General features: G+C 39.9%; 1 protein-coding gene across 3 annotated transcripts in view; it reads right to left on the minus strand.

Moving 5' to 3' along the window:
- Positions 1–24371, minus strand: part of oxr1a (oxidation resistance 1a) — a 149169-nt gene that overhangs the window by 54243 nt on the left and 70555 nt on the right. For all 3 annotated transcript variants that reach the window (XM_027171351.2, XM_027171361.2, XM_027171433.2), the window contains exon 3: positions 20338–20528. In XM_027171351.2, the coding sequence (XP_027027152.1) occupies positions 20338–20528 (191 nt within the window). The remainder of the gene's footprint in view (positions 1–20337; positions 20529–24371) is intronic.

A 24371-nucleotide genomic window follows, 5' to 3' on the forward strand; every position in this document is an offset into this window, starting at 1 on the left:
ACAGGCAAAATCTACATGATCCTTTGAGCGTTTTGCACTTTGCAGGGCCAATTAGTCAGACAGAAATGGGGCCAAAACTCACTTGGCCCTGTGCAGATGCATCTACTGAAATAGCAGAGTCAGTCATGCACTTCTGCTCTAATGAATAAGCACTAAATACAAGTGGATTCTCTCCCTCACACACACACACACACACACACACACACACACACACACACACACACACACACACACACACACACACACACACACACACACACGGCTAGTGTAACAACAGGGAAAGTATAAAAAAAAATTATAATAACAAATGAAAAAAAAGGTTATTCTATAAACCGAAAGTTATTACATTTTGTTTTTTATTCAATTACAGCAGTGAAATCCTGTGAAATTTATTAAGTTGATAGTTATTGTAAATCTTACAGTGTTGGCTTTTATGAAGCACCTGAATTTTTTCTTTTTCTAGACTTTAATCTCTATTCAAAGATTTCAGAAGAGTTCTGCACCAGAGTTACACACACTGAGTAAAAAAAAGAGGCGTTTTATTTATTTGTTATTATTTTTATGTTTTATTATAGAATATTCTAGAACAGTATGGCTTCATGATTAGGTCTCAACGTTGTAAGAATAACTGCCATTGCACAATTATAAAACATAAGGAAATAAAAAATAAAGCAATTTAACAAGGTGTTAAATTAAAATTGTTAAATTGAACCACACTGTGAAATATTTCATGATGGTTGAACTTAGAAATGAAAGCTCACCCACTGTCGTAACACGTAAATGAACTCAATGAACTCTTATGGCTTGTTGTGCACTCTGCTGGGGATCGATCTGAGACTAATACGAGTAACTTTCCCAGTGTAAATATTTAGATTTAAAATCACTGAATCTGACTACCAACGTCGAGGAATTGTTTAATAGTAGAATTATTAGTTGTTAAGAATTGTTTATGTAATGAATACAAGTATCAATTATTAGTTTAAATCCGTTGGATAAAAAAAAGAACGGCTGTGTTGTCGCTGTCAGTGTTTCAGGTGTAAACCGAGCAGTCATATAATAGCCCAGATCAGGCTGCATCATTGCCAAAGTACCGCTTTCACTCCCTGGGTGTTGACAGCGGCGTCTAATGAATGATTACGCTGTCCAAAGCACCATTGTGATTCATGAATATTCACGAAGAGCAAGAAAACAAGGAAGGCTTCTGAAACGAAAAAAAGTGTAGGAAAGAATCCAACACGTTGCCTGGTTCAAATCATAATGGTCAGAGATATTTGACTAAAATACCATACAGATGATTTAATACAAGTCCAACATGCCATTTGTTTTTTTTCTCCCTGTTAAGATAGCAAATCCCAAGCTGCAATTACCCACAAGTCCCTGCTAGAACGAGGTCAATAGAACGAGGGCCGTCATGGACGGTCAACTGCATGACAAATCATTCCTGTAGTATGAAGAATGAAAGCTTTAGCAGCTTGAAAAATCCTACCTTCATCTGTAAAATTCGGTCTTATCGCATTTCGCCACACGACGTCTTATCTTATCCACCTTATCTCCATCCAAGCACGTGCTGTCGTTAATCGGCACTTACGCATGGCCTATTCTGTGTCTGCTACAGCATAGGGTTTGGACAAAGATGTAGGATTTCATCATTGCACTGGATATTCAGAGGGTTGACAAATCCGAGCAATGATAAAAAGAAACAAAAAAAGACAGGTTTATGATGAACAGATGAACTGAGAGACAGAGAGACAGAGGAGAGGGAGAAAACATCTTCCCTGCACAATGGAAGATAATCGTGTCAGAAGCACACGGCTATTTTTAGCATACTGTATAAGCCCCCTTCATCATGCCAATTAATGTTCGCTTCTGCATCAGAATCCCGTCTTCCGTCACTCTTTTTGCGGGGTTCGGGTTGTTTACGCCGTCGCCGCCATCGTGCCTGATTTCAGAGCACATGCAGGGAGATTAGCCTCAGCCGCTACAATGCTACAAGCATGCTCAAGGTCACAGAGCTCCAGTGACATGTCCTGGTGGAACGTGTTAGGAAATCATATTAATCTTTATTTCAATTATTAGCAAATAAATAATAGACTAAACACATAGTCAGACTATCGGACCATGGTGCGGATTTTAATCCAGCAAAATATTTCAGCGGACTCGAAGAAATACCGTAGCAGAAATATACATAAAAAAAACTGTCAGAAGTTCAGTTTTTCTGTTTTCTACACATGACCTAGCTTGTCTTCCGTAGCAGATCCCCTGTTGTGGCTTGTTGCAGCCAATCAAGCGTATTTACGTTAATTATTTAGCCGAAGGCAGCTTTCTGGTCTGATTAGCAACCTGACGACATTTTTTACACAGCTTTCGAAAATAATTGGAAGTGAAAGTTTTATAGGTGAACAGACAGAAGAATGTACAACGGGAAGCGGGACATGAATCAAGTGTTATAAAAGACATGACTTTTATACAAGAGATCAAAAGGTGAAACAGGTGAGGTGCAGTGGCTGATGGACAATGTAGTTCAGTGGTGCTATAGAAAAGCCTTACTCATAGCCATAAAAGTTAACTGTTGTGACCGTTTTATGACGTTACGTTACTTGCTTACTGGGACGTCTTTAAGTCAACGGTCCATTATGAATCAACTATCACTTATAAATTCGCTGGGAATAGTTTGGGGCTGCAATATTTACCCACATGCTAGTATGTGAAATAGGATGATACATGCCGATCTCTGGTTAGCAAGACAAGCAAAATCAAGCAACAAAAAACAAAATAACTGGTCACTGGGTAACCTGACAAGCGACTAATCCAGTGGTTACATGACAGCAAATTTCTGAACCATCATCAGGATACACAAGCCTCATTTCTGAGAAGACGTCTGCACGTATCGACCCGCAAAACGTTTCTGCCCTCGCTGATAAGCCGACTAGCAAGATGGTGAATATTAATGACCGCTGTGGGTCTGCTTTGTGGATCGATATTACTGACTAGTAGAAGTACATTAATATCAGGAAAAAGAGGCTATGAGTTGAAGAGGCAGAAAAAACTAATAATAATGGATGGGAATTATTTCTAAATTAATAAAAACCTGGGAATAGGGAATAGTATAGAACTATAAAAGGATCTATGACTTATATAAAGGAGAACAGAAATCTAAAAAAGCTTGATATGATTAATTATCATTCTTTATTTTCCTCAGCCTACAATGATTTATGTTAAAATCTGTGAACTATATGAGCCAGGTGCATAAACATAAAAAAAGATGTCCTGAATTTAGTAATAATGTCAAATACGCCCCAAAATAAGCAGCCCTGGTTTATTCCATATGAATTCCTGCATCCTGAATTTCTTCATCAACAGCAACAGCAGCAGAAATTTCAGCAGACACCCATCCTCTTAAACAGGAAACTCTGCCTCGCTGCTTCCTGGGAGGTCGTCTCTCAGGCGGCTTCATTTATCGCCATCTACTCAGTAACGGCTGCTACAGGCTCGTGCAACTCGTAGGCCATTAGAGCCGTCAGTCTGCGGCCGCCTGCGGGTCCGCCATGACCAGCTTGACCTCCAAACACAGAGCAGGACTCTGATTTTGTCTGCACTAGCCTGCACTTCTGTTCTCACTGATGGAGAGGTAGAACAAATCCTGCCTCTGTACATCTTTGAGATTTTTACCACAAGTTCACCTTGAGTCACTAACACTAGAGACACTTCAAATTCGCACGACACACGATGCGAACGTAATACCTCGAGTCGGTGCGAGAAAGGGCGTACAGGTGATAGGAGAAATAAAAACATCCTGTGCTTTGTCATTTCTCATCTCCTGCAGCGTTTGTGTCGAAGATTAATTGCTTTCTCTTTTCAGCCAGACACGGTCATCCGTTTGGTCATTATGTTAAGCCGTGGTGCAGGAATCCTAATGGCTGAACGGCTGTCTCCTTTCATTCTGCTTCTGATTGAGATAAAGGAAAATTGACAACGGCTTCGGGATTCAATGCGGCAGGAGGATGAAGAGCGCGAGTGACATTTGGCACCGTTTAATCAAGACAATGGGGGCTGGATTAAGAGCACCGCTGGTGTATGAAGCTAACGCGTACCTTCAGATCAGTTTGCCTGATATAAGTTTAGGCAGAAAGCCAAACACAAGAAAAAAACACACCGGTTTACACCTGACACTCAGGTGTTTATTTATTCGAAAGTCTTCTATATATAGTGCAAACAATCAATTGACTAAAACTGGATTCATTTTCACTTGTGCGTGTGCTTCCTTCCAACATGGAAATTACTTCTGGACTTAAGATATATTTCAGAAAGACAAAATAATTAATACAATAAGGATCTCGATGACGGATAGTTGTGGGGATCTACAGATGCACAGCATATTCTTTGTGTTTGCCAGATTTAATTTGGAAAAGCAAAGTATATTCATAGAGCAAGGCGGTGTGTAACAAAGCAAGAAAATGGAGACTTAAATAGGAAGCAGACTGGAACTACAGGTGAGAGCTTTCATGAGTAATTCCTGGTGGAAATTGAAGCGATTCTTGATTCCTGATCAATATTGACTGATTCTTAAAAACATCTTGAAGTGGAACAGCATTAATTATTCAAGTACAACAACAACAACAACAACAATAATAATAATAATAATAATAATAATAATAATAATAATAAAGACGTGCTGGATCGAGTGCTAGTTTATGGAGATCAACCTGATATTAAACAACACTTTTAATCAAGAAGGATCTGGCAACCTCTGTATTGTGAGATACAAACAGGATCTGCATGAATACTGGCTTAGATGGCTAACTCTAAATAAAGATCCCAGATTATTAAAGAAGTAAACAAATATATTTGCGCTCAATTGTATCTTTCCATCGAGTGCCTCCTCCATCGAGTGCATTATTGGTAAAAGACAGGAGCGATTTTGAACATTTTGTACAAACATACAGGCTTTCGTGTAAGATTTCTACAAGGGTTTATAAGCATCCTAAATGCTGCTGGAACCAGAGACAAAATGGTTCAAGGTTTCGTGCCATATAAACGTCAAACAATTTGGTGACAATGAGATGCCATGACCTTAGTGGTTAGCACGCCGGCCTCACACCTCCAGGGTTGGGGGTTCGATTCCCGCCTCCGCCTTGTATGTGTGGAGTTTGCATGTTCTCCCTGTGCCTCGGGGGTTTCCTCCGGTTTCCTCCCCCGGGTCCAAAGACATGCATGGTCGGTTGATTGGCATCTCTGGAAAATTGTCCATAGTGTGTGATTGCGTGATTGAATGAGAGTGTGTGTGTGTCCTGCAATGGGTTAGCACTCTGTCCAGGGTGTATCCTGCCTCGATGCCCGATGACGCCTGAGATCAGGCACAGGCTCCCCGTGACCCGTGGTAGTTCGGATAAGCGGTAGAAAATGAGAGAGAGAGAGAGAGAGAGAGATATGCCACGACTGAATGTGTACAAGAAAAGAGAGGTTCAAAAAGTCTTTCCTAATTAACAGGATATGGGTCATGTGAACTTACCATGCATATATAAATATAACGCCCTAAATCAGAAGAGTTAAACACAGGCTAAGGAACCCTACAAGTAGAACAATACATAAATGCTTTATTTGATCCACGCACCATGTTTAGATTTAAAACAGAACAGAACGGATGGCTCTGCCGACGTGAGCCGTCCGTGATGCTTCGTGATCTTGCTGGAATCTTCTTCCACCTTTGTAATCAACTTTTCATTCTTCTCACACCCCTGTCCTTCAGGAGACACTCAGAGTTTGGAGTGAAAGATCTGAGAAATATAATTGCTCATGTTTTTTTGGACTGAAGGGAATTTATCTGACACTGGGTTAGGAACAGAAATGAGGAAACCATTTGCTGTATGTATTTTTGCAGGAAGATTGGCTTGTAAGCTCTGGAGGTCTTATCGGTGGTGAAGAAGACCTTCTAAATTAGAAAGTAGGATGGATGCAGTGTCCACTGATTCATATTCCTTCTGTCTTGGATTCAATACAGTTTACAAAAAAAAAAAACATCCTGGGAGGTCTCGATGGATTCATTGTGATGCATCTATGTTACAGTGTGAAATGATGATGCAACAGAACTTCTTGTTATTCTTATAAAATAAATATTAAATATATAAATAAAAAAACATCCAGGATCGCTCCAGGCTGGAAACCATTTCAGAGCTCCTGAACATATCATCGTGTATCTCTGATGCTGCTGTACCATAAAAAATTTGACAAACCAAATGGTTCCAGAAAGAGAAACAATAAAGATGAGATCTATCTGTCTATGTTAGTGATGCATTTGAACACAAAACTTTTTTAAAGTAATTGCAAAAGTATTATCCAGTGGGGGCGGGCACGGTGGCTTAGTGGTTAGCACGTTCGCCTCACACCTCCAGGGTTGGGGGTTCGATTCCCGCCTCCGCCTTGTGTGTGCGGAGTTTGCATGTTCTCCCTGTGCCTCGGGGGTTTCCTCCTGGTACTCCGGTTTCCTCCCCCGGTCCAAAGACATGCATGGTAGTTTGATTGGCATCTCTGGAAAATTGTCCGTAGTGTGTGAGTGTGTGAGTGAATGAGAGTGTGTGTGCCCTGCGATGGGTTGGCACTCCGTCCAGGGTGTATCCTGCCTTGATGCCCGATGACGCCTGAGATAGGCACAGGCTCCCCGTGACCCGAGAAGTTCAGATAAAGCGGTGAGCAGAACATATTGTGATACTGGAAAAAACACTGTAATACTGTACAAATACAGTACAATAATGCATACTGTAGTACTATTCGAAAACGTCATTAAATGAAGAATCCTTATATGCAATCCAGTTTTTATTTTACATTCACGGCATTTGGCAGACATTCTTATCCGGAGCGGATTTGAGAGTTGTGGACTTTGTTCATAGGCCCAGTGGTGACAGCTTGGTGGACCTGGGATTCAAGATCACAGCCTTCCAATCGGTGGTCTACAGTAACACCTTAACCACTAGGCTACCACATCCCCCATTAAGTGCAATTAAATAAATTTGAGCATGTTATAAAAATGAAAGTGCAAAAGTATTTATTGGTGATATATTAGAAAGTAAAGAAAAATAAATAATCATTTAATGCCTCTTACTAAATACTCATAGCTTAAATAATGAGACATTATTAATAATTATTAGCGGAAATGGTTGGAGGAATTAATCACTCCAGGATAGGAGGACAATAATAAACTTTGGGGTAGTAACAGAAACACTGCATCGTGACAGGTAAACATTGTTTACTTTTTTGTTACAGCATGCCTTGTCATGTGTTATTGCTTAGCTCTATTAAGTAAGAAAAATTCCATGAAATCTCGTCAACGTTCCTGTTTGCCTTCAGGATTCTCTGTCCAGAATGTTCAAGCTAGCTAATGAAAACACCCAGACTAAATGAACAGTTACTTTAGTCCACCCGATGTGTGATGAGAATTTCACACAAACTTTGCTGTGAAAATGCGCGCTGGCTCGATCCCATTCGCTGTGAATATGCATGACCGGATGGCCAGAACGGCTTGAAAAGCAGCTCTTAACAACACAAAGCCAAAAGAAAATGAAACCCTGGTGGTTCTATGCAAGTTTTTCGTTTAGTCTTGATACACGCGCAGTCTCTTTCATTTCCATAATGTCACAGTCCAAATGAAGAGAAACATCGCTGGTTACACAGAATAGAAGTGCGAGGACTCCCTAGTGTGGGAATGAATCGATACGCTGGCAGAAAGGTGCCTCTGAAAATGCTTACTCTTACATTTAAGATCCCCGCAATCAGTCGCCGCCTCACACATGGTGCAGCCGAGAGGAGGAAACACCAGGATTACTGTGGCGCGGTATTTATTATGTGGAGATATAAATTGGAAGATGCTCCGAATGCAGTATGTTGTATGTGTGTGCGACAGAGAACCATCTACGTTAATTATACATCCAGCGTGATCAATCTATCGCTATGTATTGCTCCCGTAAGGGACAGTAAATCTGGATGCAGAGCCACAGTCAGAAATGTAAACTGTTTGCATTCTCCCTCATGGACAAATCCATGAATCTCTGCTGTACACTGAGCTATTAAAATGCTTAATGCAGGTGCAGTGACGACCCTATCGAATTGCCCTCGACAGTACCATTCAGCAATAAACAAACAAACAAACAAACAAATAAACATTTAGCTTGTGCAATAAACAGCTACTCCAAGTTACGTTTCAAAGATTTTGCAATTTCAATCAAAATGTTGGTGGAAATTAAATTGTTTTTATTATTTACAATTACTGGTTCACATAATAAGAATTATTCCTAATTTATTTAAGATGTATGATTTATTTATTTATTTGTTTGTTTTATATCTATCTATAGGAATTACAGTAGATTATATAATAATGTAAAAAAAAAAAATTTAAATGTAAAAATGTATTTGTTTTAATGCTATAGTGTAATACATGCTTACAGTATTAAATTCCAATTTTGATTGATTTAAATTCATAAAGACAAAAATACACATAGTTTTACAGTGTTTATGATTTAGAAATAAATAAAAAAAAGTGTCAGTCATAATTTAAAGTTTGTTCTGGAGAATATCGAATCATGACTGGAGTGGAAGATTCCACACCTCTGTGGAAGTTAAATCTTGTCATATCTTCGTTTTAGAAATTCGTTTGCGGTTGTCTCCTGATCGATACCGTTCAACAGTCAGGTAAAACTAAAAACATGTCCTTCAGAAACAGCTGATGTAAATTTGAGGTTAATAAGAATCACTTCCTTCGGTAAGAGGATTATGTAATTACTTTCGAACATGAGCTTGAATGTGATTGGTAGTATTTTTTATTTTTTTTTTTACAAATGAGAAAGCTTATACTTGATCTTCTCTTAAATTATCCTGGTTTCTATATCACTTTATAGTTTAGAAAAGCTTTGACATTTTGACATTGTAAATCCAAAAAAATACTTTTTATATTCACTTTATATTTGCATTAGAATAGAATAGAATATTCATTACACAGTGAAATTCTTTTTTCATATATCCCAACTTTAGAGGTTGATGTCAGAGCACAGTGTCAGGCATGATACAGCACCACTGTAGCAGAGACGGTTAAGGGCCTTGCTCAAGGGTAATGCTCAAGGGCAAACAGTGGCAGCTTGGCTGGGGCTTGAACCTCGGTCCTCTGAACACCAATCCAGAGCCTTAATCACCTGAACCACCACTGCTCGCTGTGCTGTGTTGGATTTTGTTCTCGATTCTGAAAAGATTGTCTGTCATCAGCACAAGCTAATTAAGCTTCAAGTAAAAAACGTTTGTGCCGCCACTGTGTGTAGTGCAGCAGGAGGTGAGTTTCAGCTTCCAGGTTCATCTCACGACTGTAAAGTGCAGTAGACCTAAATATACCATACATAACAAATAAAAACCACTTTTTCTTGTTTCTTGAACTGAGTTGTCAGGCGATTATACATGAAATCTGCTTGTCCTAGATGCCCAGGCTGCTGACTTGTCCACCCCTACAACACTAAAATGGTTTAGTCTGGCTAGTCATAACATGAACAAGACGAAAACAAGGATTTCTAGCCATAATACGAGGATTGTACTTGCAAAGCTTCAATTGTATTCCCAGTGGCCTATTTACAAACACAATTATGGATTAATGGACTTGTGATCTCTGTTTTTTTTTCATTTAGTTATGATTATGTCTGACAGGGGAAAAAAACTCTGCAGTTCACAGCCGATTCTTTCAGTGCCTTGTGAAAAATAAATACAGAACCACCCTCTTTACATTATTGATTTAACGAGTCTCATTGTGATGAGTCTATTTATATGGACTGCATGCGGAAACTAAAATAGAGTTGAAACTTGATCACAGACAACATCAAAATGTTACAAATGGCTTGCAGAGATAGAGCCCCAGAAGGGATATAATCCACACAATGGATCAGACCACATAAAAGAAACCACATTTTTAATACCAGACACACACACACACACACACACACACACACACACACACACACACACACACACACAGCAGCCTAATCTAATGAACGTTATCCTGTCTGACATTTGCGTGCTCGTGTGCACGTTCAGTACGTGTGAGTGTTCATGGATCGCGGAGTCACCGGTGTTCGAGCCAGAGTCTCACCGATGAGACAGCGAGCCGTAAATACCGCGGAGAAGCTAGGCAGGTGTATGTGAAAGGTTTTCTGCAGAGACAGAGTGAATTGATGCACAGAGACAACTCCGGTGCTCAGGTTGCCTGCTTAGCTTAACCCCTAGTGGCCTTTCATCTGGCAATGCCGTGCAGACCCAGAGCTGGACGCATAGCAATGAATAGATTGAGAAAATAGGCAAATCCACGTGGACTGTCGCAAAACCGGTGTAGACCGGCAAGCTTCAGGCACTTTGAGTTGGAGCTCTGTGTTTTAACATCGCAGTAAACTAGAATTGAGTTATTAGTCAATAAAGGGTGTATTGTACTAGTCAATATTAACCAACACCAATGGAAGCCTCATCCCGCATTAGTAAGGTTTTGGCACTTCTCTAGTTTCGACATACTCAAAAGCTGTTCCCTGGTTTTCTGTTCTTTTTTCTTTTCACAAAAAGAAAAAAGAAACAAACAGAACAGTAAAAACCATTATGAGAAATTAATGCTAATTCATTGGAGTCCTTGTGTTAGAATTTCTACCTTGTTACATTTACAGCATTTAGCAGACGCCTTTATCCAGAGCGACTTACATTTTATCAAATTTTTTTTATACAACCGAGCAATTGAGAGTTAAGGGCCTTACGCAAGGGCCTCAGCAAAGGCAGCTTAGTGGACGTAGGAATCGAACTCACAACCTTCCGATTGGTAGCCCAACACCTTAACCACTAGGCTACCACATCCATACTGTTACTGCTAGTTATTAACAACAGCAGCCTGTTGAGTCATCCATACTAATCTTCTGTGCTAACATCGATAATAACACAACATTTTGGTTAAACTAACTGCCAAACACTAACAATAAAATGATAGACACAATATTAAAGGTGACGATCATTAGAATGCGATTAAAAACAATATTTGCTCTCCTGCATGCAGACATGTTTAAACAGATTGAGCAAACACTGGACAAACGATTCATATCTCTGTGCGCCTGAGCTACAAAGTGGGGAAAAATCATGGATGCCTCCGTGTTGGGCTTCCTCTTCTTAGCAACAAGCAAGTCACTGAGTGTGATGAGTGATATATTTATGTTGATTTTATGTCACTTGCTGAACTCTGGGTTACGAAGGCTGAGAGGGGAAAGAAATTATGTGTGCGGTTTAGTCGAATTATAACAAAATTCAGTCAAATGCAGCAAAAACTGAATCCCTCACTTCCACCTCAATTTGCTGCATAGGGACTATGGGTCTATACGTGTCCTAGATTGCTCTTCAGGGTTAGAAATCTGTATGGATTCAGGGGTTACAGCAATTTTGTTGTTCTGGGAACATAAATGAAGAAAAACTTCAGAACTGTAAACAGCCACTCTTATCAACTCCTTCCATAATAAATACCAGCGCCACAGTAATCCTTGTTTCTCTTCCTCTCTGCTGCACCATGTGTGAGGCGGCGATTGATTGCTTGGATTTTAAGTGTAAGAGTAAGCATTTTCAGTGGCGCCTTTCTGCCAGCGTATCGATTCATTCCCACACTAGGGAGACCTCGCACTTCTATTCTGTGTAACCAGCGATGTTTCTCTTCATTTGGATCATTAGGACTGACATAGCACAGTGTATAAAAGGCTAGGGCTGTGTCCCAAACCGTTCTCCACACTAAATAGGATACCTATATAGTATACACCATTGGTGTATTGAGGTACTACACCACTTTCTAAAATTGTCTTATTCTGTTTTGTATTTTGGAAATCGCCAACACTGTCGTTCAGCCCCCTAGTTTGTGTTTGTTCACCAAGATCAGACCTTCAGCACTAAAAACTCACCAGAAGCAAGTCAGCTGGCTAACAGACTAACACACACACTAAAACTTAAGGCACTGTTGAATAGGAAAGTCTTTTCCGTATTATCTGTCAGTGTGCTGCTCATTCAGATTTGCAGAGGGAGTGTAAAAGCTGTCTGCCGAACTCTGCACGTCTTTGAGGCTCACTATCATGAGCTATCAGGCTCAAAGAGAGTTGAAGGTGTTATGATGCTTGCGGCTTTATGTTCAGACTTACCAGATATTTGTGGGTGGATCTTTGGCTGTACTACATTCAGGTATGTGGGATCTCTGCTAGTGTATCATGTGTGCATTCGAAATTTCCAGCTACACTGGAAATTTGCCTGTGCCTATCTCAGGCATCATCGGGCATCAATGCAGGATACACCCTGGACGGAGTGCCAACCCATCGCAGGGGGCACACACTCTCATTCACTCACACACTACGGACAATTTTCCAGAGATGCCAATCAACCTACCATGCATGTAAGACCGGGGGAGGAAACCGGAGTACCCGAAGGAAACCCCCGAGGCACGGGGAGAACATGCACACTCCACACACACAAGGCGGAGGCGGGAATCAAACCCCCAACCCTGGAAGTGTGAGGCAAACGTGCTAACCACTAAACCACCGTGCCCCCCATGTGGACATCTGAATATCACAAAATTATCCTGAATGCCTTTTTTTATACTGCTGCATTGCAATTTCCTTTCACTGATAGTAAAAATCTAAAACCTGTTCCAGCATGACAGTGCACCTGTGCACAAAGCAAGCTCCATGAAGACATGTATTGCTAAGGATGGAGTGGAAGAACTTGAGCCCTGACTCTGAACACCTTTGGGATGAACTGTAACATCTCCTCGGCCCCACATCAGTGCCTGAACTCACTAAAGCTTTTGTAGCTGAATGATCACAAATCCCTACAGCCATGAACTCCAACATCTAATGGAAAGTCTTCCCAGAAGAGTGAAAATGCTACAGGGGAGAAACTCCATACTATAACATCTAGCATGATGGCCAGGTGTCCTCATACCTTTGACTATACAGCTGTGAGGTTTTTTATTAATTCAAGACTGCTCTTCTTTACTGATGTTTCTCCAGCTCTGTGTCTGCATGACATCCAGAGGAGATGCCAGCTGGGTTTAAAATAACTAGCCAACCTGAGTACAATGCTGTCTCTGTGCATCGGTTTACCCTCTCTCCACAGAAAGCCTCTCTCACACACCTAACCAGCTTCACCACGATATTTACAGTTCCCTGTCTCAGCTGTAACAGCCACTCCACTCGAATCCTATGAATAAGTAACATGGGAGCAATATCTGTGGGAACGAGACGACAGGGTCGAGCTATGCAGGCCACCGTTGTAAAAATGGCAGCCATAAAACTGTTTATTTCTTTGAGGAACCTTTCACACCGGAGGTTAGGAACTAAGGATAAGTGCAATATTGAAACAGATCTTTTCATATATACTGTATCACTTAGAGGATGTAAACCGATTTACTCAATACACAGCTTACGGATTTATGTATACAATAGGAATGCGTCCCTCTGGTACTTGTAACTTAATGCTGCTAAGCCTCTAGACCGACCTCGAGGGATTGCCAGCAGGGTGATATTTAGGAACCATCATCCCATTTCTGCTCCCTTCTCTTTGTTTTTGTGAATGACTCACCGTAGAAGAATTATAGTTTATCTCCTCCACCAGGCACTCATTTCAGACCGGGGCGTGAACCTCTACACATGTCGACTAAATCCTGGGTCACGTAAGCAGAGAAAAAGCAACAGGGCAGATATTCTGGCTTTCCTGAAGTTAACCATAAAGAGTAATGTATAAATGTCTATATCTTGTATCTAGTATATAGAGTAGCTCTCTCTCTCACTCATTTTCTACCGCTTATCCGAACCTCTTGGGTCACGGGGAGCCTGTGCCTATCTCAGGCGTCATCGGGCATCAAGGCAGGATACACCCTGGCCGGAGTGCCAACCCATAACAGGGCACACACACACTCTCATTCACTCACACACTCACGGACAATTTTCCAGAGATGTAAAATCAACCTACCATGTACGTCTTTGGACCTGGGGAGGAAACCGTAGTACCTGGAGGAAACCCCCGAGACACGGGGAGAACATGCAAACTCCACACACACAAGGCTGAGGTGGGAATCGAACCCCCAACCCTGGAGGTGTGAGGCGAACGTGCTTCTACAGAGTAACTAATTTTTTTAAAAGTAAAGAAGTGTGATCATCCATGTTGATTCGACGTCACTTGTTGACCTCGGGGTTGAGGAAACCCAAAACTCCCTGACTTTCAGAATAGGAATTCTAGGTTGGAATGGTGAGTTTCTTTTTACTTTTATTTTTCTAGTCTTAACTTAATTAATGGAATATTTTATAAGAATGAACAGTCACAATTATTAATTGTACAATTTATTTACCGTTTAAATTAAAATTGGTGTTCGCAAAAAAAAGTAAAAAAAAATCAATTAAGTGTAAAACTAGAAACACTATAAAATACAATATTTATACAAGGTTGTATTTCAGTCTGTAACCAGCAGCAAATAAGTGTCACGGAGAGTAGAAGTGAAATTCCCATTGGTTTAATGCACTTTGTGAGACGATCGCATCTCCTGAACTTGATACTCTGACGTGAGATGCACAAGCCTGGTCTTCTCATTAGACATGCAGAGGTGCAAACAATAAGAAAAAAACAAACGGTACATGAATACATTCCTGAAAAAACATCCGTTTGCTTGGTTTCTGTAAAACAGACATTAATTCATAGATACTTTTGCTCTTCTGAATGCTAGTCAACACTAATCAATCGAAATGCTGAGCTTACTGTGTGAAGAGAATATTAAAAACTAAATTCATTCTTAAGCAGGTTTGCCAAACACCTTTCAGAAGCTGTCTCCTTGTGAAAATGTCTGTAGGAGGATTTTCTTAATGAATAATTGCACATCACATTAGCGCCACCCACGATGATTCGTCTCTCTGTGCGACTCGTGGGCGATTATTGCAACGGTTATTGCCATCATTTCTATGTTACCGAGACAAAGTTGTTATGAGAAGAGCTAAAAAAAAAAAAAAAAAATCGACCGCATCCAGAAATACTCAAGAGGTTTAAAGACGAACTGGAAGCTGAGTCGGCCGTGCATCACCGTGGACCAACTGCAGGCCTCCGTAACCAGGTCCATAATATCAGTAACATTAATATAGGTCTCGAATCTCTATGAAAGCTTAAAATTATGGACAACAGACTGCATACTGTGTAGTGGCCTGAACCGTAAGTGTCCCCTGTAGGGCTAGAGAAAGTAGCTAGGACACTTGTTAGTTCATTAGTCGCTTGTTATTTGGTTCGGTTTGGATTCACGTTGAACAGAATTAAAGAACCTAAAAAGACAGACTGATCAGTGTGTAGTTGAAAACTTACTGGTCTGACTTGCATGAAATGCATGAAAAGAAGAAATGCATGCAGAAATCACAAAACTTTACACATAATTATATAAATAGCTACTTTAAAAGATTTTTTGTAACGTATGCATCATTTTTTTCCTCTTGTTCTATGTTGCTCCAAATACCCAAACTGTAGTACTACAGCTCTGTGCTTTGGCACGGTTTTTGGCTCGTCTAAAATAGAGGCTAATAAATACTTTTTACAACAGTGCTGAGCAGAAAAGCATATCACAAAGCACAACATGGTGATGTGCTCCAACAACAACAACAGCAGCAACAAAGAGACCACAGGTTCCGCTCTTCCGCAGGAGATCAGGTTCCGCTCCAATGAAAAACCCCCTCAAAAAAACAGAAATCTGAAGCTGCAATGTGCACAGGCTCACCGAAACACCGACAGGTAATGACTAGAGACATATTAGTCTATTTCCAATCTTCAGCTGTCCAGTTTCAGTGAGCCTGTACCCACTGTATCCTCCTGTTCTTGCTTTGACAGGAGTGGAACCTGATGTGCTCTTGTGCTGGTTGTTTTGCCTTCAATCACGTGTTCTGAGATGCTTTTCTACTGAAATACACCACCAACAATCACAAATCCCTCCTATTCTGATGTCTGATAAGAACTTTGAAGCTCCTGAACCTTCTATCTGCGTGATTTTAATGCATCGCATGATTGGCCGATTAGGTAAATAAACGAATTAGCAGGTTTACAGGTGTTCCTAATAAAGTGAGCAGTAAAGGTATATTTAAAGGTATAAAGGCTCCCCGTGACCCGAGAAGTTTGGATAAGCGGTAGAAAATGAATGAATGAAAAATAATAATAATAATAATAATAATAATAATAATTATTATTATTATTTATAGTATATAAATACATAAATATAGTAATATATAATATATTTTATAATAGTAATTTATACCTAAATACTGTTTCTTTCTTTCTTTTTTTGTTAGTTTTTTTAAAGATCTATATTTCAGTTTCTTTGTATCGCTCTACTTTCAGTCTCCATGTCAGCCTTAAACACTTACAATAGGGGCTTTTCCAAGTCCCGCAGGCTGGTGTTCACCAGATATCACATAGCACCTAGAGCTTTTCTCACCTTCCCACCTTCGTTGTGTGACTGCACTGCCACGCTTTATATATGATGCACTGTTACATAAGAGCCCGTGTGCCTGTAAAAGAAAGTATAAAAACGTGTACGGAATTCAGTTTCTTTAACCGTTTCTTAAGCATCTTTATTTTTTATTTATTTTATAAATGAAATTTTGAAATTTAATTGAATTAAATACTACGTATTATTAAGGACATCCTTTTAAGGCAGACCTTTGTTAAGTTTTAACGCTAGAACAGTGTTCTGGTCTAACCTACACAAAGCAATCCCTGTCTGTCACTTATTTATCCATAAAAGTGCATCCGAACACCGTCTTTTATGAAAAACAAATAGCCCTTTTTTATTCAGCCGCATTAAAATCCGCTGGCATCGTCTTTTCACAGAGTGTGTGAGTGCCAGTCTAATTTGATGGTGCGCATCAGGGCCGCTTGTTAAAATGCAGCTGATGGATCAGTTATGCGACTTTAATGGCGCCGCTGTCACAAAGTCAGGAGGGGGGCTCAGCGTGCTACCGCCTGCATTAGCACTCTCCTCTGATTAGACTGAGAGAGAGCTACCAGGCCAGAACACGGCATGATTGGCAGTACTGGTATGCAATCTATCAAAAACAGGAGGCTTGGAAAGTGAGCAACAAAGTCACATTGAATAGCTTGGAATAGAATTTTAATACTAATGCCAAGAGAAAAAAATCTTAGTCATGAGTGCATCGTTATGTTTGATTACGCAGTTAATATATCATTTACAGCATTTAGCAGACGCCCTTATCCTGAGCGACTTACATTTTATCTCATTTTTATACAACTGAGCAATTGAGGGTTAAGGGCCTTGCTCAGGGGCCCAACAGTGGCAGCTTGGTGGACGTAGGAATCGAACTCACAACCTTCCGATTAATAGCCCAACTCCTTAACCACGAGGCTACAACATCCCTACAATAGGCTACAATATATCACTACTGTATTGGAAAAGGGTGTGGTTAACGAGGGAGCGATGAATCCATGTGAATGATATTTGCAACCGTATGTTCCATCCATCTTCGATTAGTTTTCTCTCACGAATGTCCTTTACGTTGACCGGCCACGTCCCGAACGGCCGGTAGGCAATTAACTTGTGAAATAAAAGCTGAAAAGTGGAAGATAAGCAGCTTGGCTTGCTTATTCCAGAACTATCTTTCTAATCTCCCACACCAGGAGCTTTAGTACTGAAAATGTGCAATTGTTATTCCTGTCTCAAAATTTTCTCTACATCTGAGAGCTGCTCAACAGTAAAAGCACAACTATACGGTATGCAATTCATTTTTTTTTTTTAACAATGGACAGTTTTACAAAGCCAAAAATTCATAATAAAGTTAGTCATAATAATAATAATAATAATAATAATAATAATAACGATAATAATAATAACGATAATAATTATCGTTATTATTATTATCGTTATTATTAGTATTACACTAATAATAACGATAATAATACTTATTATTATCGTTATTATTAATATTATCTAAGATAAAATCCTGAAATAACCCACACTATCCAATCCATCTCATTCTAATCACTGTTAATCCTCCTAATCACTGTTATCCTTCACGAACACTTCATTCCTTGATGCTTCAAGCTTGATTTTTCTGCATTCTTTAGCCATTCTCTGAACTATTGTCAACGACAGGGTGAAGCATGATGAATCGCTAATCATCAGAACTACATCAGTGAAGAATCCCCAGCAGTCCTCCTCCAGCATGCGGCACGTTCATGGGGCTGCGACTGACTGAAAGGTGAGACAGGCCAGACTCACGAGTCTACAAAGGTACGTGAGCAGAATCGATGAGATGTTACTCTCTTAATCTACAGGACTAAGGGCCAAGCTGCAGCACTAATGTAAAATCTGACTTATAATATTAATGATTCCGTTATCCATCACTTAAACCTGGATAAATAGAGATGATAAGAGAGAACCCTTGAGTAAGAAATCTTTGTATAAAATCTGGTCTGAATATCTGGTTAATAAACGCATTTATTCAAATGGTACAGTAGCTTGGTTCCAGAATCTTCCTCAACACAAGTGATCATTTCCATCTATCACATGACACACATCAAACCTCTACTTGAGCTTTTATCTTTGTAGCTTTGACCTTGATTATTGCGTTTGCGTTCCCAAGTACTGCTGCATTTATTGAATGCCTGCACTTCTGCATGCCTTTGACATTTTGACATTGTCTCCGCCTTGTGCTTTGTGTTTGTCTGCTTTACCAAGAAACCTGCATTTCCATCCAACCCCGTCTGTATTGTCGTTTACCCTTCAGTATTTCCTTTGATTCTTTATAAGTGATGAGGAATCTGTTTTCCTGTATGAAAAATACTGTATGATCTATATTATACTGTACTATATCCAGACCGACGTAGAAATGTTTAAGAAATAATATAATCGTGGACTCAAACCTTTATGTATGAGGTTATTGAAAGTAGGAATGCCCTGATTTGAGAGTTTGGGTTTTGCATTAAAAGTGTTCCGTGCCTTGTGGGGTTTTTTTAAATGAAATTGTAAATAATGTTTCCAGCATCATTTGGTAAAGTCTTTCAGTCAAATGTGCTTAAGTTAAAGGCAGGGTCTCCGTTGTTTGAAAGCCAATGTTGACATTTGAAATCACCAAAACAAACACGCCCCTAACCCAAATGGGTGATTGATAGCTCCGCCCACACATTCATACGTAACCTAGGCAACTAATGGAAAGAAATGTCTATCATAGCTGAAGGAAAGAACAATCTCTCCACCCATATTGACAAAACACGCCCCTTTCTGCTCATTGGCTACACGTTTGTTTTGTTTTTGTTTAATTTGTCGTACCGACTCAGTTTTCTGAAGCATTTCTCAAATGACGGAGACCCTACCTTTAATACACAAAACACAATGGAAAACACAATGGCTGTCTCTGTGGCACGGTTCTATCTGGTTAAAACTCGAAGAAAGCATTACAATACTATTTTACTGATGTGAAAATACACTAAATCATATGAAAACATGGTTTGCCAAGGATGGATTGGAAGAACTCAAGAGCACTGACCTCAACCCTACTATTTATAATGAACTGCATTGCTGACTGTATCATCCACGTTCCAAAATCTAGTGCAAAGCCTTTACAGAAGATTGGAGTGTATAGATTGTGACACCAAAAAAAATTATTAATATTAATGCAGATGGTTTTAGATTAGGATGTTCAATACTCAGGTGTTCATATACTTTTGGTCATTCTGTGTATCTTCCTGCAAAAAAAACAAAAGATGTTGCTAGTGCAGTAGTAAAATCCTTGTCCAAATCCTTGTTAGCCAAATAGCCTTGTTAGCCTTGTTAGCCAAATGCAATTTGATTTGAAGTTGTTGCAATATTTACTGTATATTCTGTAGCAAACTAGACATCATTATTTCATAATAATAATAATAATAGACAGGCTGTTAAATCTAACTGATCTCCAAAAGCTTTAATCATTAGTAGTCCACAGAAATGCTAATATTAAATGCTAAATAAAGATGGATGAACGATTTAGCATCGTACATCACAAATGACATGCTAAATGGCTTCGCTAGTTAGCTGTTGACTTTTGAGGCCAGTGAAGAGCATGGTTTGCATCTTATGAAAAGGCTTGTGAAGTGCTTGTGAAAATGAGTGTGTATCAAAGCACTGAAGCAGGAGAGGAAATGTATTAGATTCACTTCATTTCAGATCATTCAAGCATCACAACCAGTCACCTACATAGACACACACATACAGGTACACACCATCTCAGAGGACCTCGTGACACACACACACGTATGCACACTACACGCAATGGAAAGATGTGAGTGCACGCTTACCTATGGTGTAGCCTCTCTTCAGCTCGCTACATCGTGGAGTGCGCCGCTGGGAATTGGTCGTGTTGTTTTCTTGCACCTCGATCGTGGTTGTTTTGGCAACAGGTGACGATGGCCTGTTTATAGACAGACTCGGGATGAAGCTGGAGAAACCTGGAGAGGGGACGTCCACCGACTGGGACTTCTTCTTCAGTCTGTGTCAGAGATATAGGTGCTTAGAATTAAAAACTCACAAAACACCGAAGATCTGTTATCTAGTCAGTGCCGAAGATCTGTTATCTAGTCAGTTTCACAGTGAAAGCTTTCTCTGAATAGTAAAGAGTTATACATTTATATAAAACGTCATTATTGTGGATACATTATTGTGGAATGTTCACACAAAACCACATTTAGCCATACAGTCTATTTGCTGTTAACAAATGGCTGAAATTTTTTGTTCAAATGGGCACAACAGCACCACCAAGGGCTGAACAAATACATAGAATGGAGAGAAGTAAGAAAGTGATACTGGAACTGATTTCTTTCTAGCCTAAACTATCCTGAAAGATGTGATCATTCATTCATTCATTTTCTACCGCTTTATCCAAACTTCTCAGGCGTCATCGGCATCAAGGCAGGATACACCCTGGACGGAGTGCCAACCCATCGCAGGGCACACACTCCCTCTCATTCACTCACACACACACTACGGACAATTCCAATTCCAGAGATGCCAATCAACCTACCATGCATGTCTTTGGACCGGGGAGGAAACCGGAGTACCCGGAGGAAACCCCCGAGGCACAGGGAGAACATGCAAACTCCACACACACAAGGCGGAGGTGGAAATCGAACCCCCAACCCTGGAGTTGTGAGGCAAACGTGCTAACCACTAAGCCACCGTGCCCCCAGAGAAGTGATCACGTTTAGTGAAATAACACCCATTAAGCCAACATCATTGACACATCCACAACACCAATGACTCAGAAGGTCTGTGTGTCACAATAGTGTGTATGATGATCTTGGATTACTGTACAACATCAATCACAATTTTTCCCTAATTAAATCCAAACTTTGGTCATCCACCAATTCCCAACCAATGGCAAAAGCACTAAAATGTATTTGAAAGTCAAAAGAGATAGTCTGGGTCATGTGACATCCAAATAGTAAGCACTTTTTCTTTTGAGTAATTCATTTATATCTTTTACAGTGTGTTTATTCAGCCACACTGCTCTCTTTTATTCAATCAATAACCTTAGCACAGTGTCGGTTAAATCCCCCTACAAAGCAGGGCCGTAGGTGACATTTTGAACTAGACAACACTATCATTTTTGCCGGATGTGAGCAGTCTGTTTCATGGTTCTTTATGAGAGCAGAGACAGTTGTGCGCTAGCTGTGAAAGATATCACCCAATGCAAACATTACAATCCATCTATTCGCTCTGTAAATCAACAATACAGCCACAAGCCTGACTGGAGCGGGTGAGAAGAACATAGGGGTTGGCGTGTAATGGGTCACTAGCTGCAGTGAGTGACACTGAATCAGATACATACCATTTGCAAAAGGAAACGGTTAGAAACCGAGGAGATAACAGGAGCGGGTAGGGTACACAAAGATCAAGTTTATTACAGCGCCATGTGAGCGTTTCGGGACATCTACAACTACAGAGATAAAAAATGGCCAATGTGTGGAGAAATTCAGGCCTTGCTTATCTGATCAAACAGTCTGATTCCTCAAAAGTAAATACTGAAGAACCACCTGCTATAAAAGAAACAGTCAAAAAGTCTGGGGTTATAACCAAGAATTGCTTTTGTTCTATCTATTAATAAAAAACAAACAAACAAACAAACAAACAAATATATAAATATATCAGACTTAGATAGAATAGTATATTGCTCATAGAAAATTCCATCTTAACATTTCAGGAATTTGATTTTCATTCCTAAAACCCCAAAATGAAAAAGAAATTAAGAAATTTCAAATTGAGAAATTGATGGTGAAACATTTTTCCTATGATATTAGAAAATGTGAAATACTTTGTTAGTCACTTGTCCCACTTATCAGTGATGATACAGTTTATCATCATAATTTACGTTCCTGAAAACACGTCTGTACATTTAGGCTCTATTAACATAAATTCTAATTAATGGATACTTTGAACATTCATTCATTCATTTTCTACCGCTTATCCGAACTACCTCGGGTCACGGGGAGCCTGTGCCTGTCTCAGGCGTCATTGGGCATCGAGGCAGGATACACCCTGGACGGAGTGCCAACCCATCGCAGGGCACACACACTCTCATTCACTCATGCAATCACACACTACGGACAATTTTCCAGAGATGCCAATCAACCTACCATGCATGTCTTTGGACCGGGGGAGGAAACCAGAGTACCTGGAGGAAACCCCTGAGGCACGGGGAGAACATGCAAACTCCAGACACACAAGGGCGGAGGCGGGAATCGAACCCCCAACCCTGTAGGTGTGAGGCGAACGTGCTAACCACTAAGCCACTGTCCTCCCCACTTTGAACATGTTTTAATATATAACTATAATGTATTCATTTTAATATTAAAAAGATTTCAGGGAGCAAATCATTTATGGTATCATGCAATGGATTAATCTTACAATGAGGGAAGAATGCATATGGCATGAAACACACCGCTCATCTGCATATGGCATGAAACACACCGCTCATCTCTCTAAAACTTAAAACTCCTGTAGAGAATAAGAAAGCTGTTCATTATTCTGCAGTTATAACAGGAGCCAGGCTGTTGATAGGGAACAGTCAGATTGATACACCTACTGTCCTGATTTAATCTGGTGACAGAGTAGATGTGAGCTGTAGATTTTAGTAGATGTGAGCTGTAGATTTTAGTCAATCTGTGCTGTAGCTTCCTAACAAATAGATAACACCATTTGTGTGCTTAGATTGAAGGATGTTAAATTCTCTGGACTGGATAGCCTTCTACATGAGCTGTATCAGCTGTACATGAGCGCAAGATACTTAACAAAACACCTTTGATTTCTAGTTAATCAGCACACTTATCTAATAAGTGATGCTGTTCACGTCCTGGAAAAAAATCTATAGGGCACATTGCTAATTGGAATCCGTTAAGTGTTGTGACTGGTAATAAATTATTACAGAGCATATTTTATGTTTCATGAACCTTGACTTGAACTAGAGCCACGCACACCCTTCTCGTCTAAGCTAGCCAAGTCAGTGCAAATGGGTGGAGCCGTTAATAATTACAAACATCACAAATGTTCAAGTGATTAATTAAATAAAATTTTTGAAGAATCGTTGTGATAATATCTCTGGGTGAAATGTCTCTACTGACTATCTGCTAAGATTTCCTAGATTTTAAATGTCCATTTTCTGGTGGACTTATGAGGCGACATTGCAGTTTTATTGTTCAGTTTAACGCTTCAGTCTCAAATTGTTCACAGTTATGTTTTCCTGTCAGTGTCTTTATTGAATTGAACATTTCTCCAACATTTAGGGCAAATCCAAAATGGCCTTTTGTTTACCTTTTTTCTACATATACTCTCAGAAATAAAAGGTATCAAACCTACAAGGGTAAAGGATACAACTACTGTATCTTCAGCATGCATCTCTTCAAGGAAATTTAAGTAACAAACTTTAATTTGCTCCACTATTTTTTTCACTTAGGATGGTAGAAGAAGAAGCCTTTATTTTGTCACATATATATTACAGCACTTTGAAATTCTTTCTTCACATATCCCAACTTTGGAAGTTGGGGTCAGAGTGCAGTTTAGCCATGATACATCACCCCTGGAGCAGAGAGGGTTAAGCGCCTTGCTTAAGGGCCCAAGAGTGGCGGTTTGTCAGTGCTGGGGTTTGAACTACGATCCTCTGATCAACAACCCAGAGCCTTAAGCAACTGAGCCACCGCTTCGCCCAAATTATTTATGTCAGTCAGGTAGGGAGTCAGAAACAAAGCTACGACACACTACATACAAATGAACATTAGTAGCTAATTAAGAATACTCTAATCATGGGAAAACTGGTGGGATATATCAGGAGGGCATGTGA

Source organism: Tachysurus fulvidraco, chromosome 25, assembly GCF_022655615.1.
Source record: "Tachysurus fulvidraco isolate hzauxx_2018 chromosome 25, HZAU_PFXX_2.0, whole genome shotgun sequence".
Classification (NCBI taxonomy): domain Eukaryota; kingdom Metazoa; phylum Chordata; class Actinopteri; order Siluriformes; family Bagridae; genus Tachysurus; species Tachysurus fulvidraco.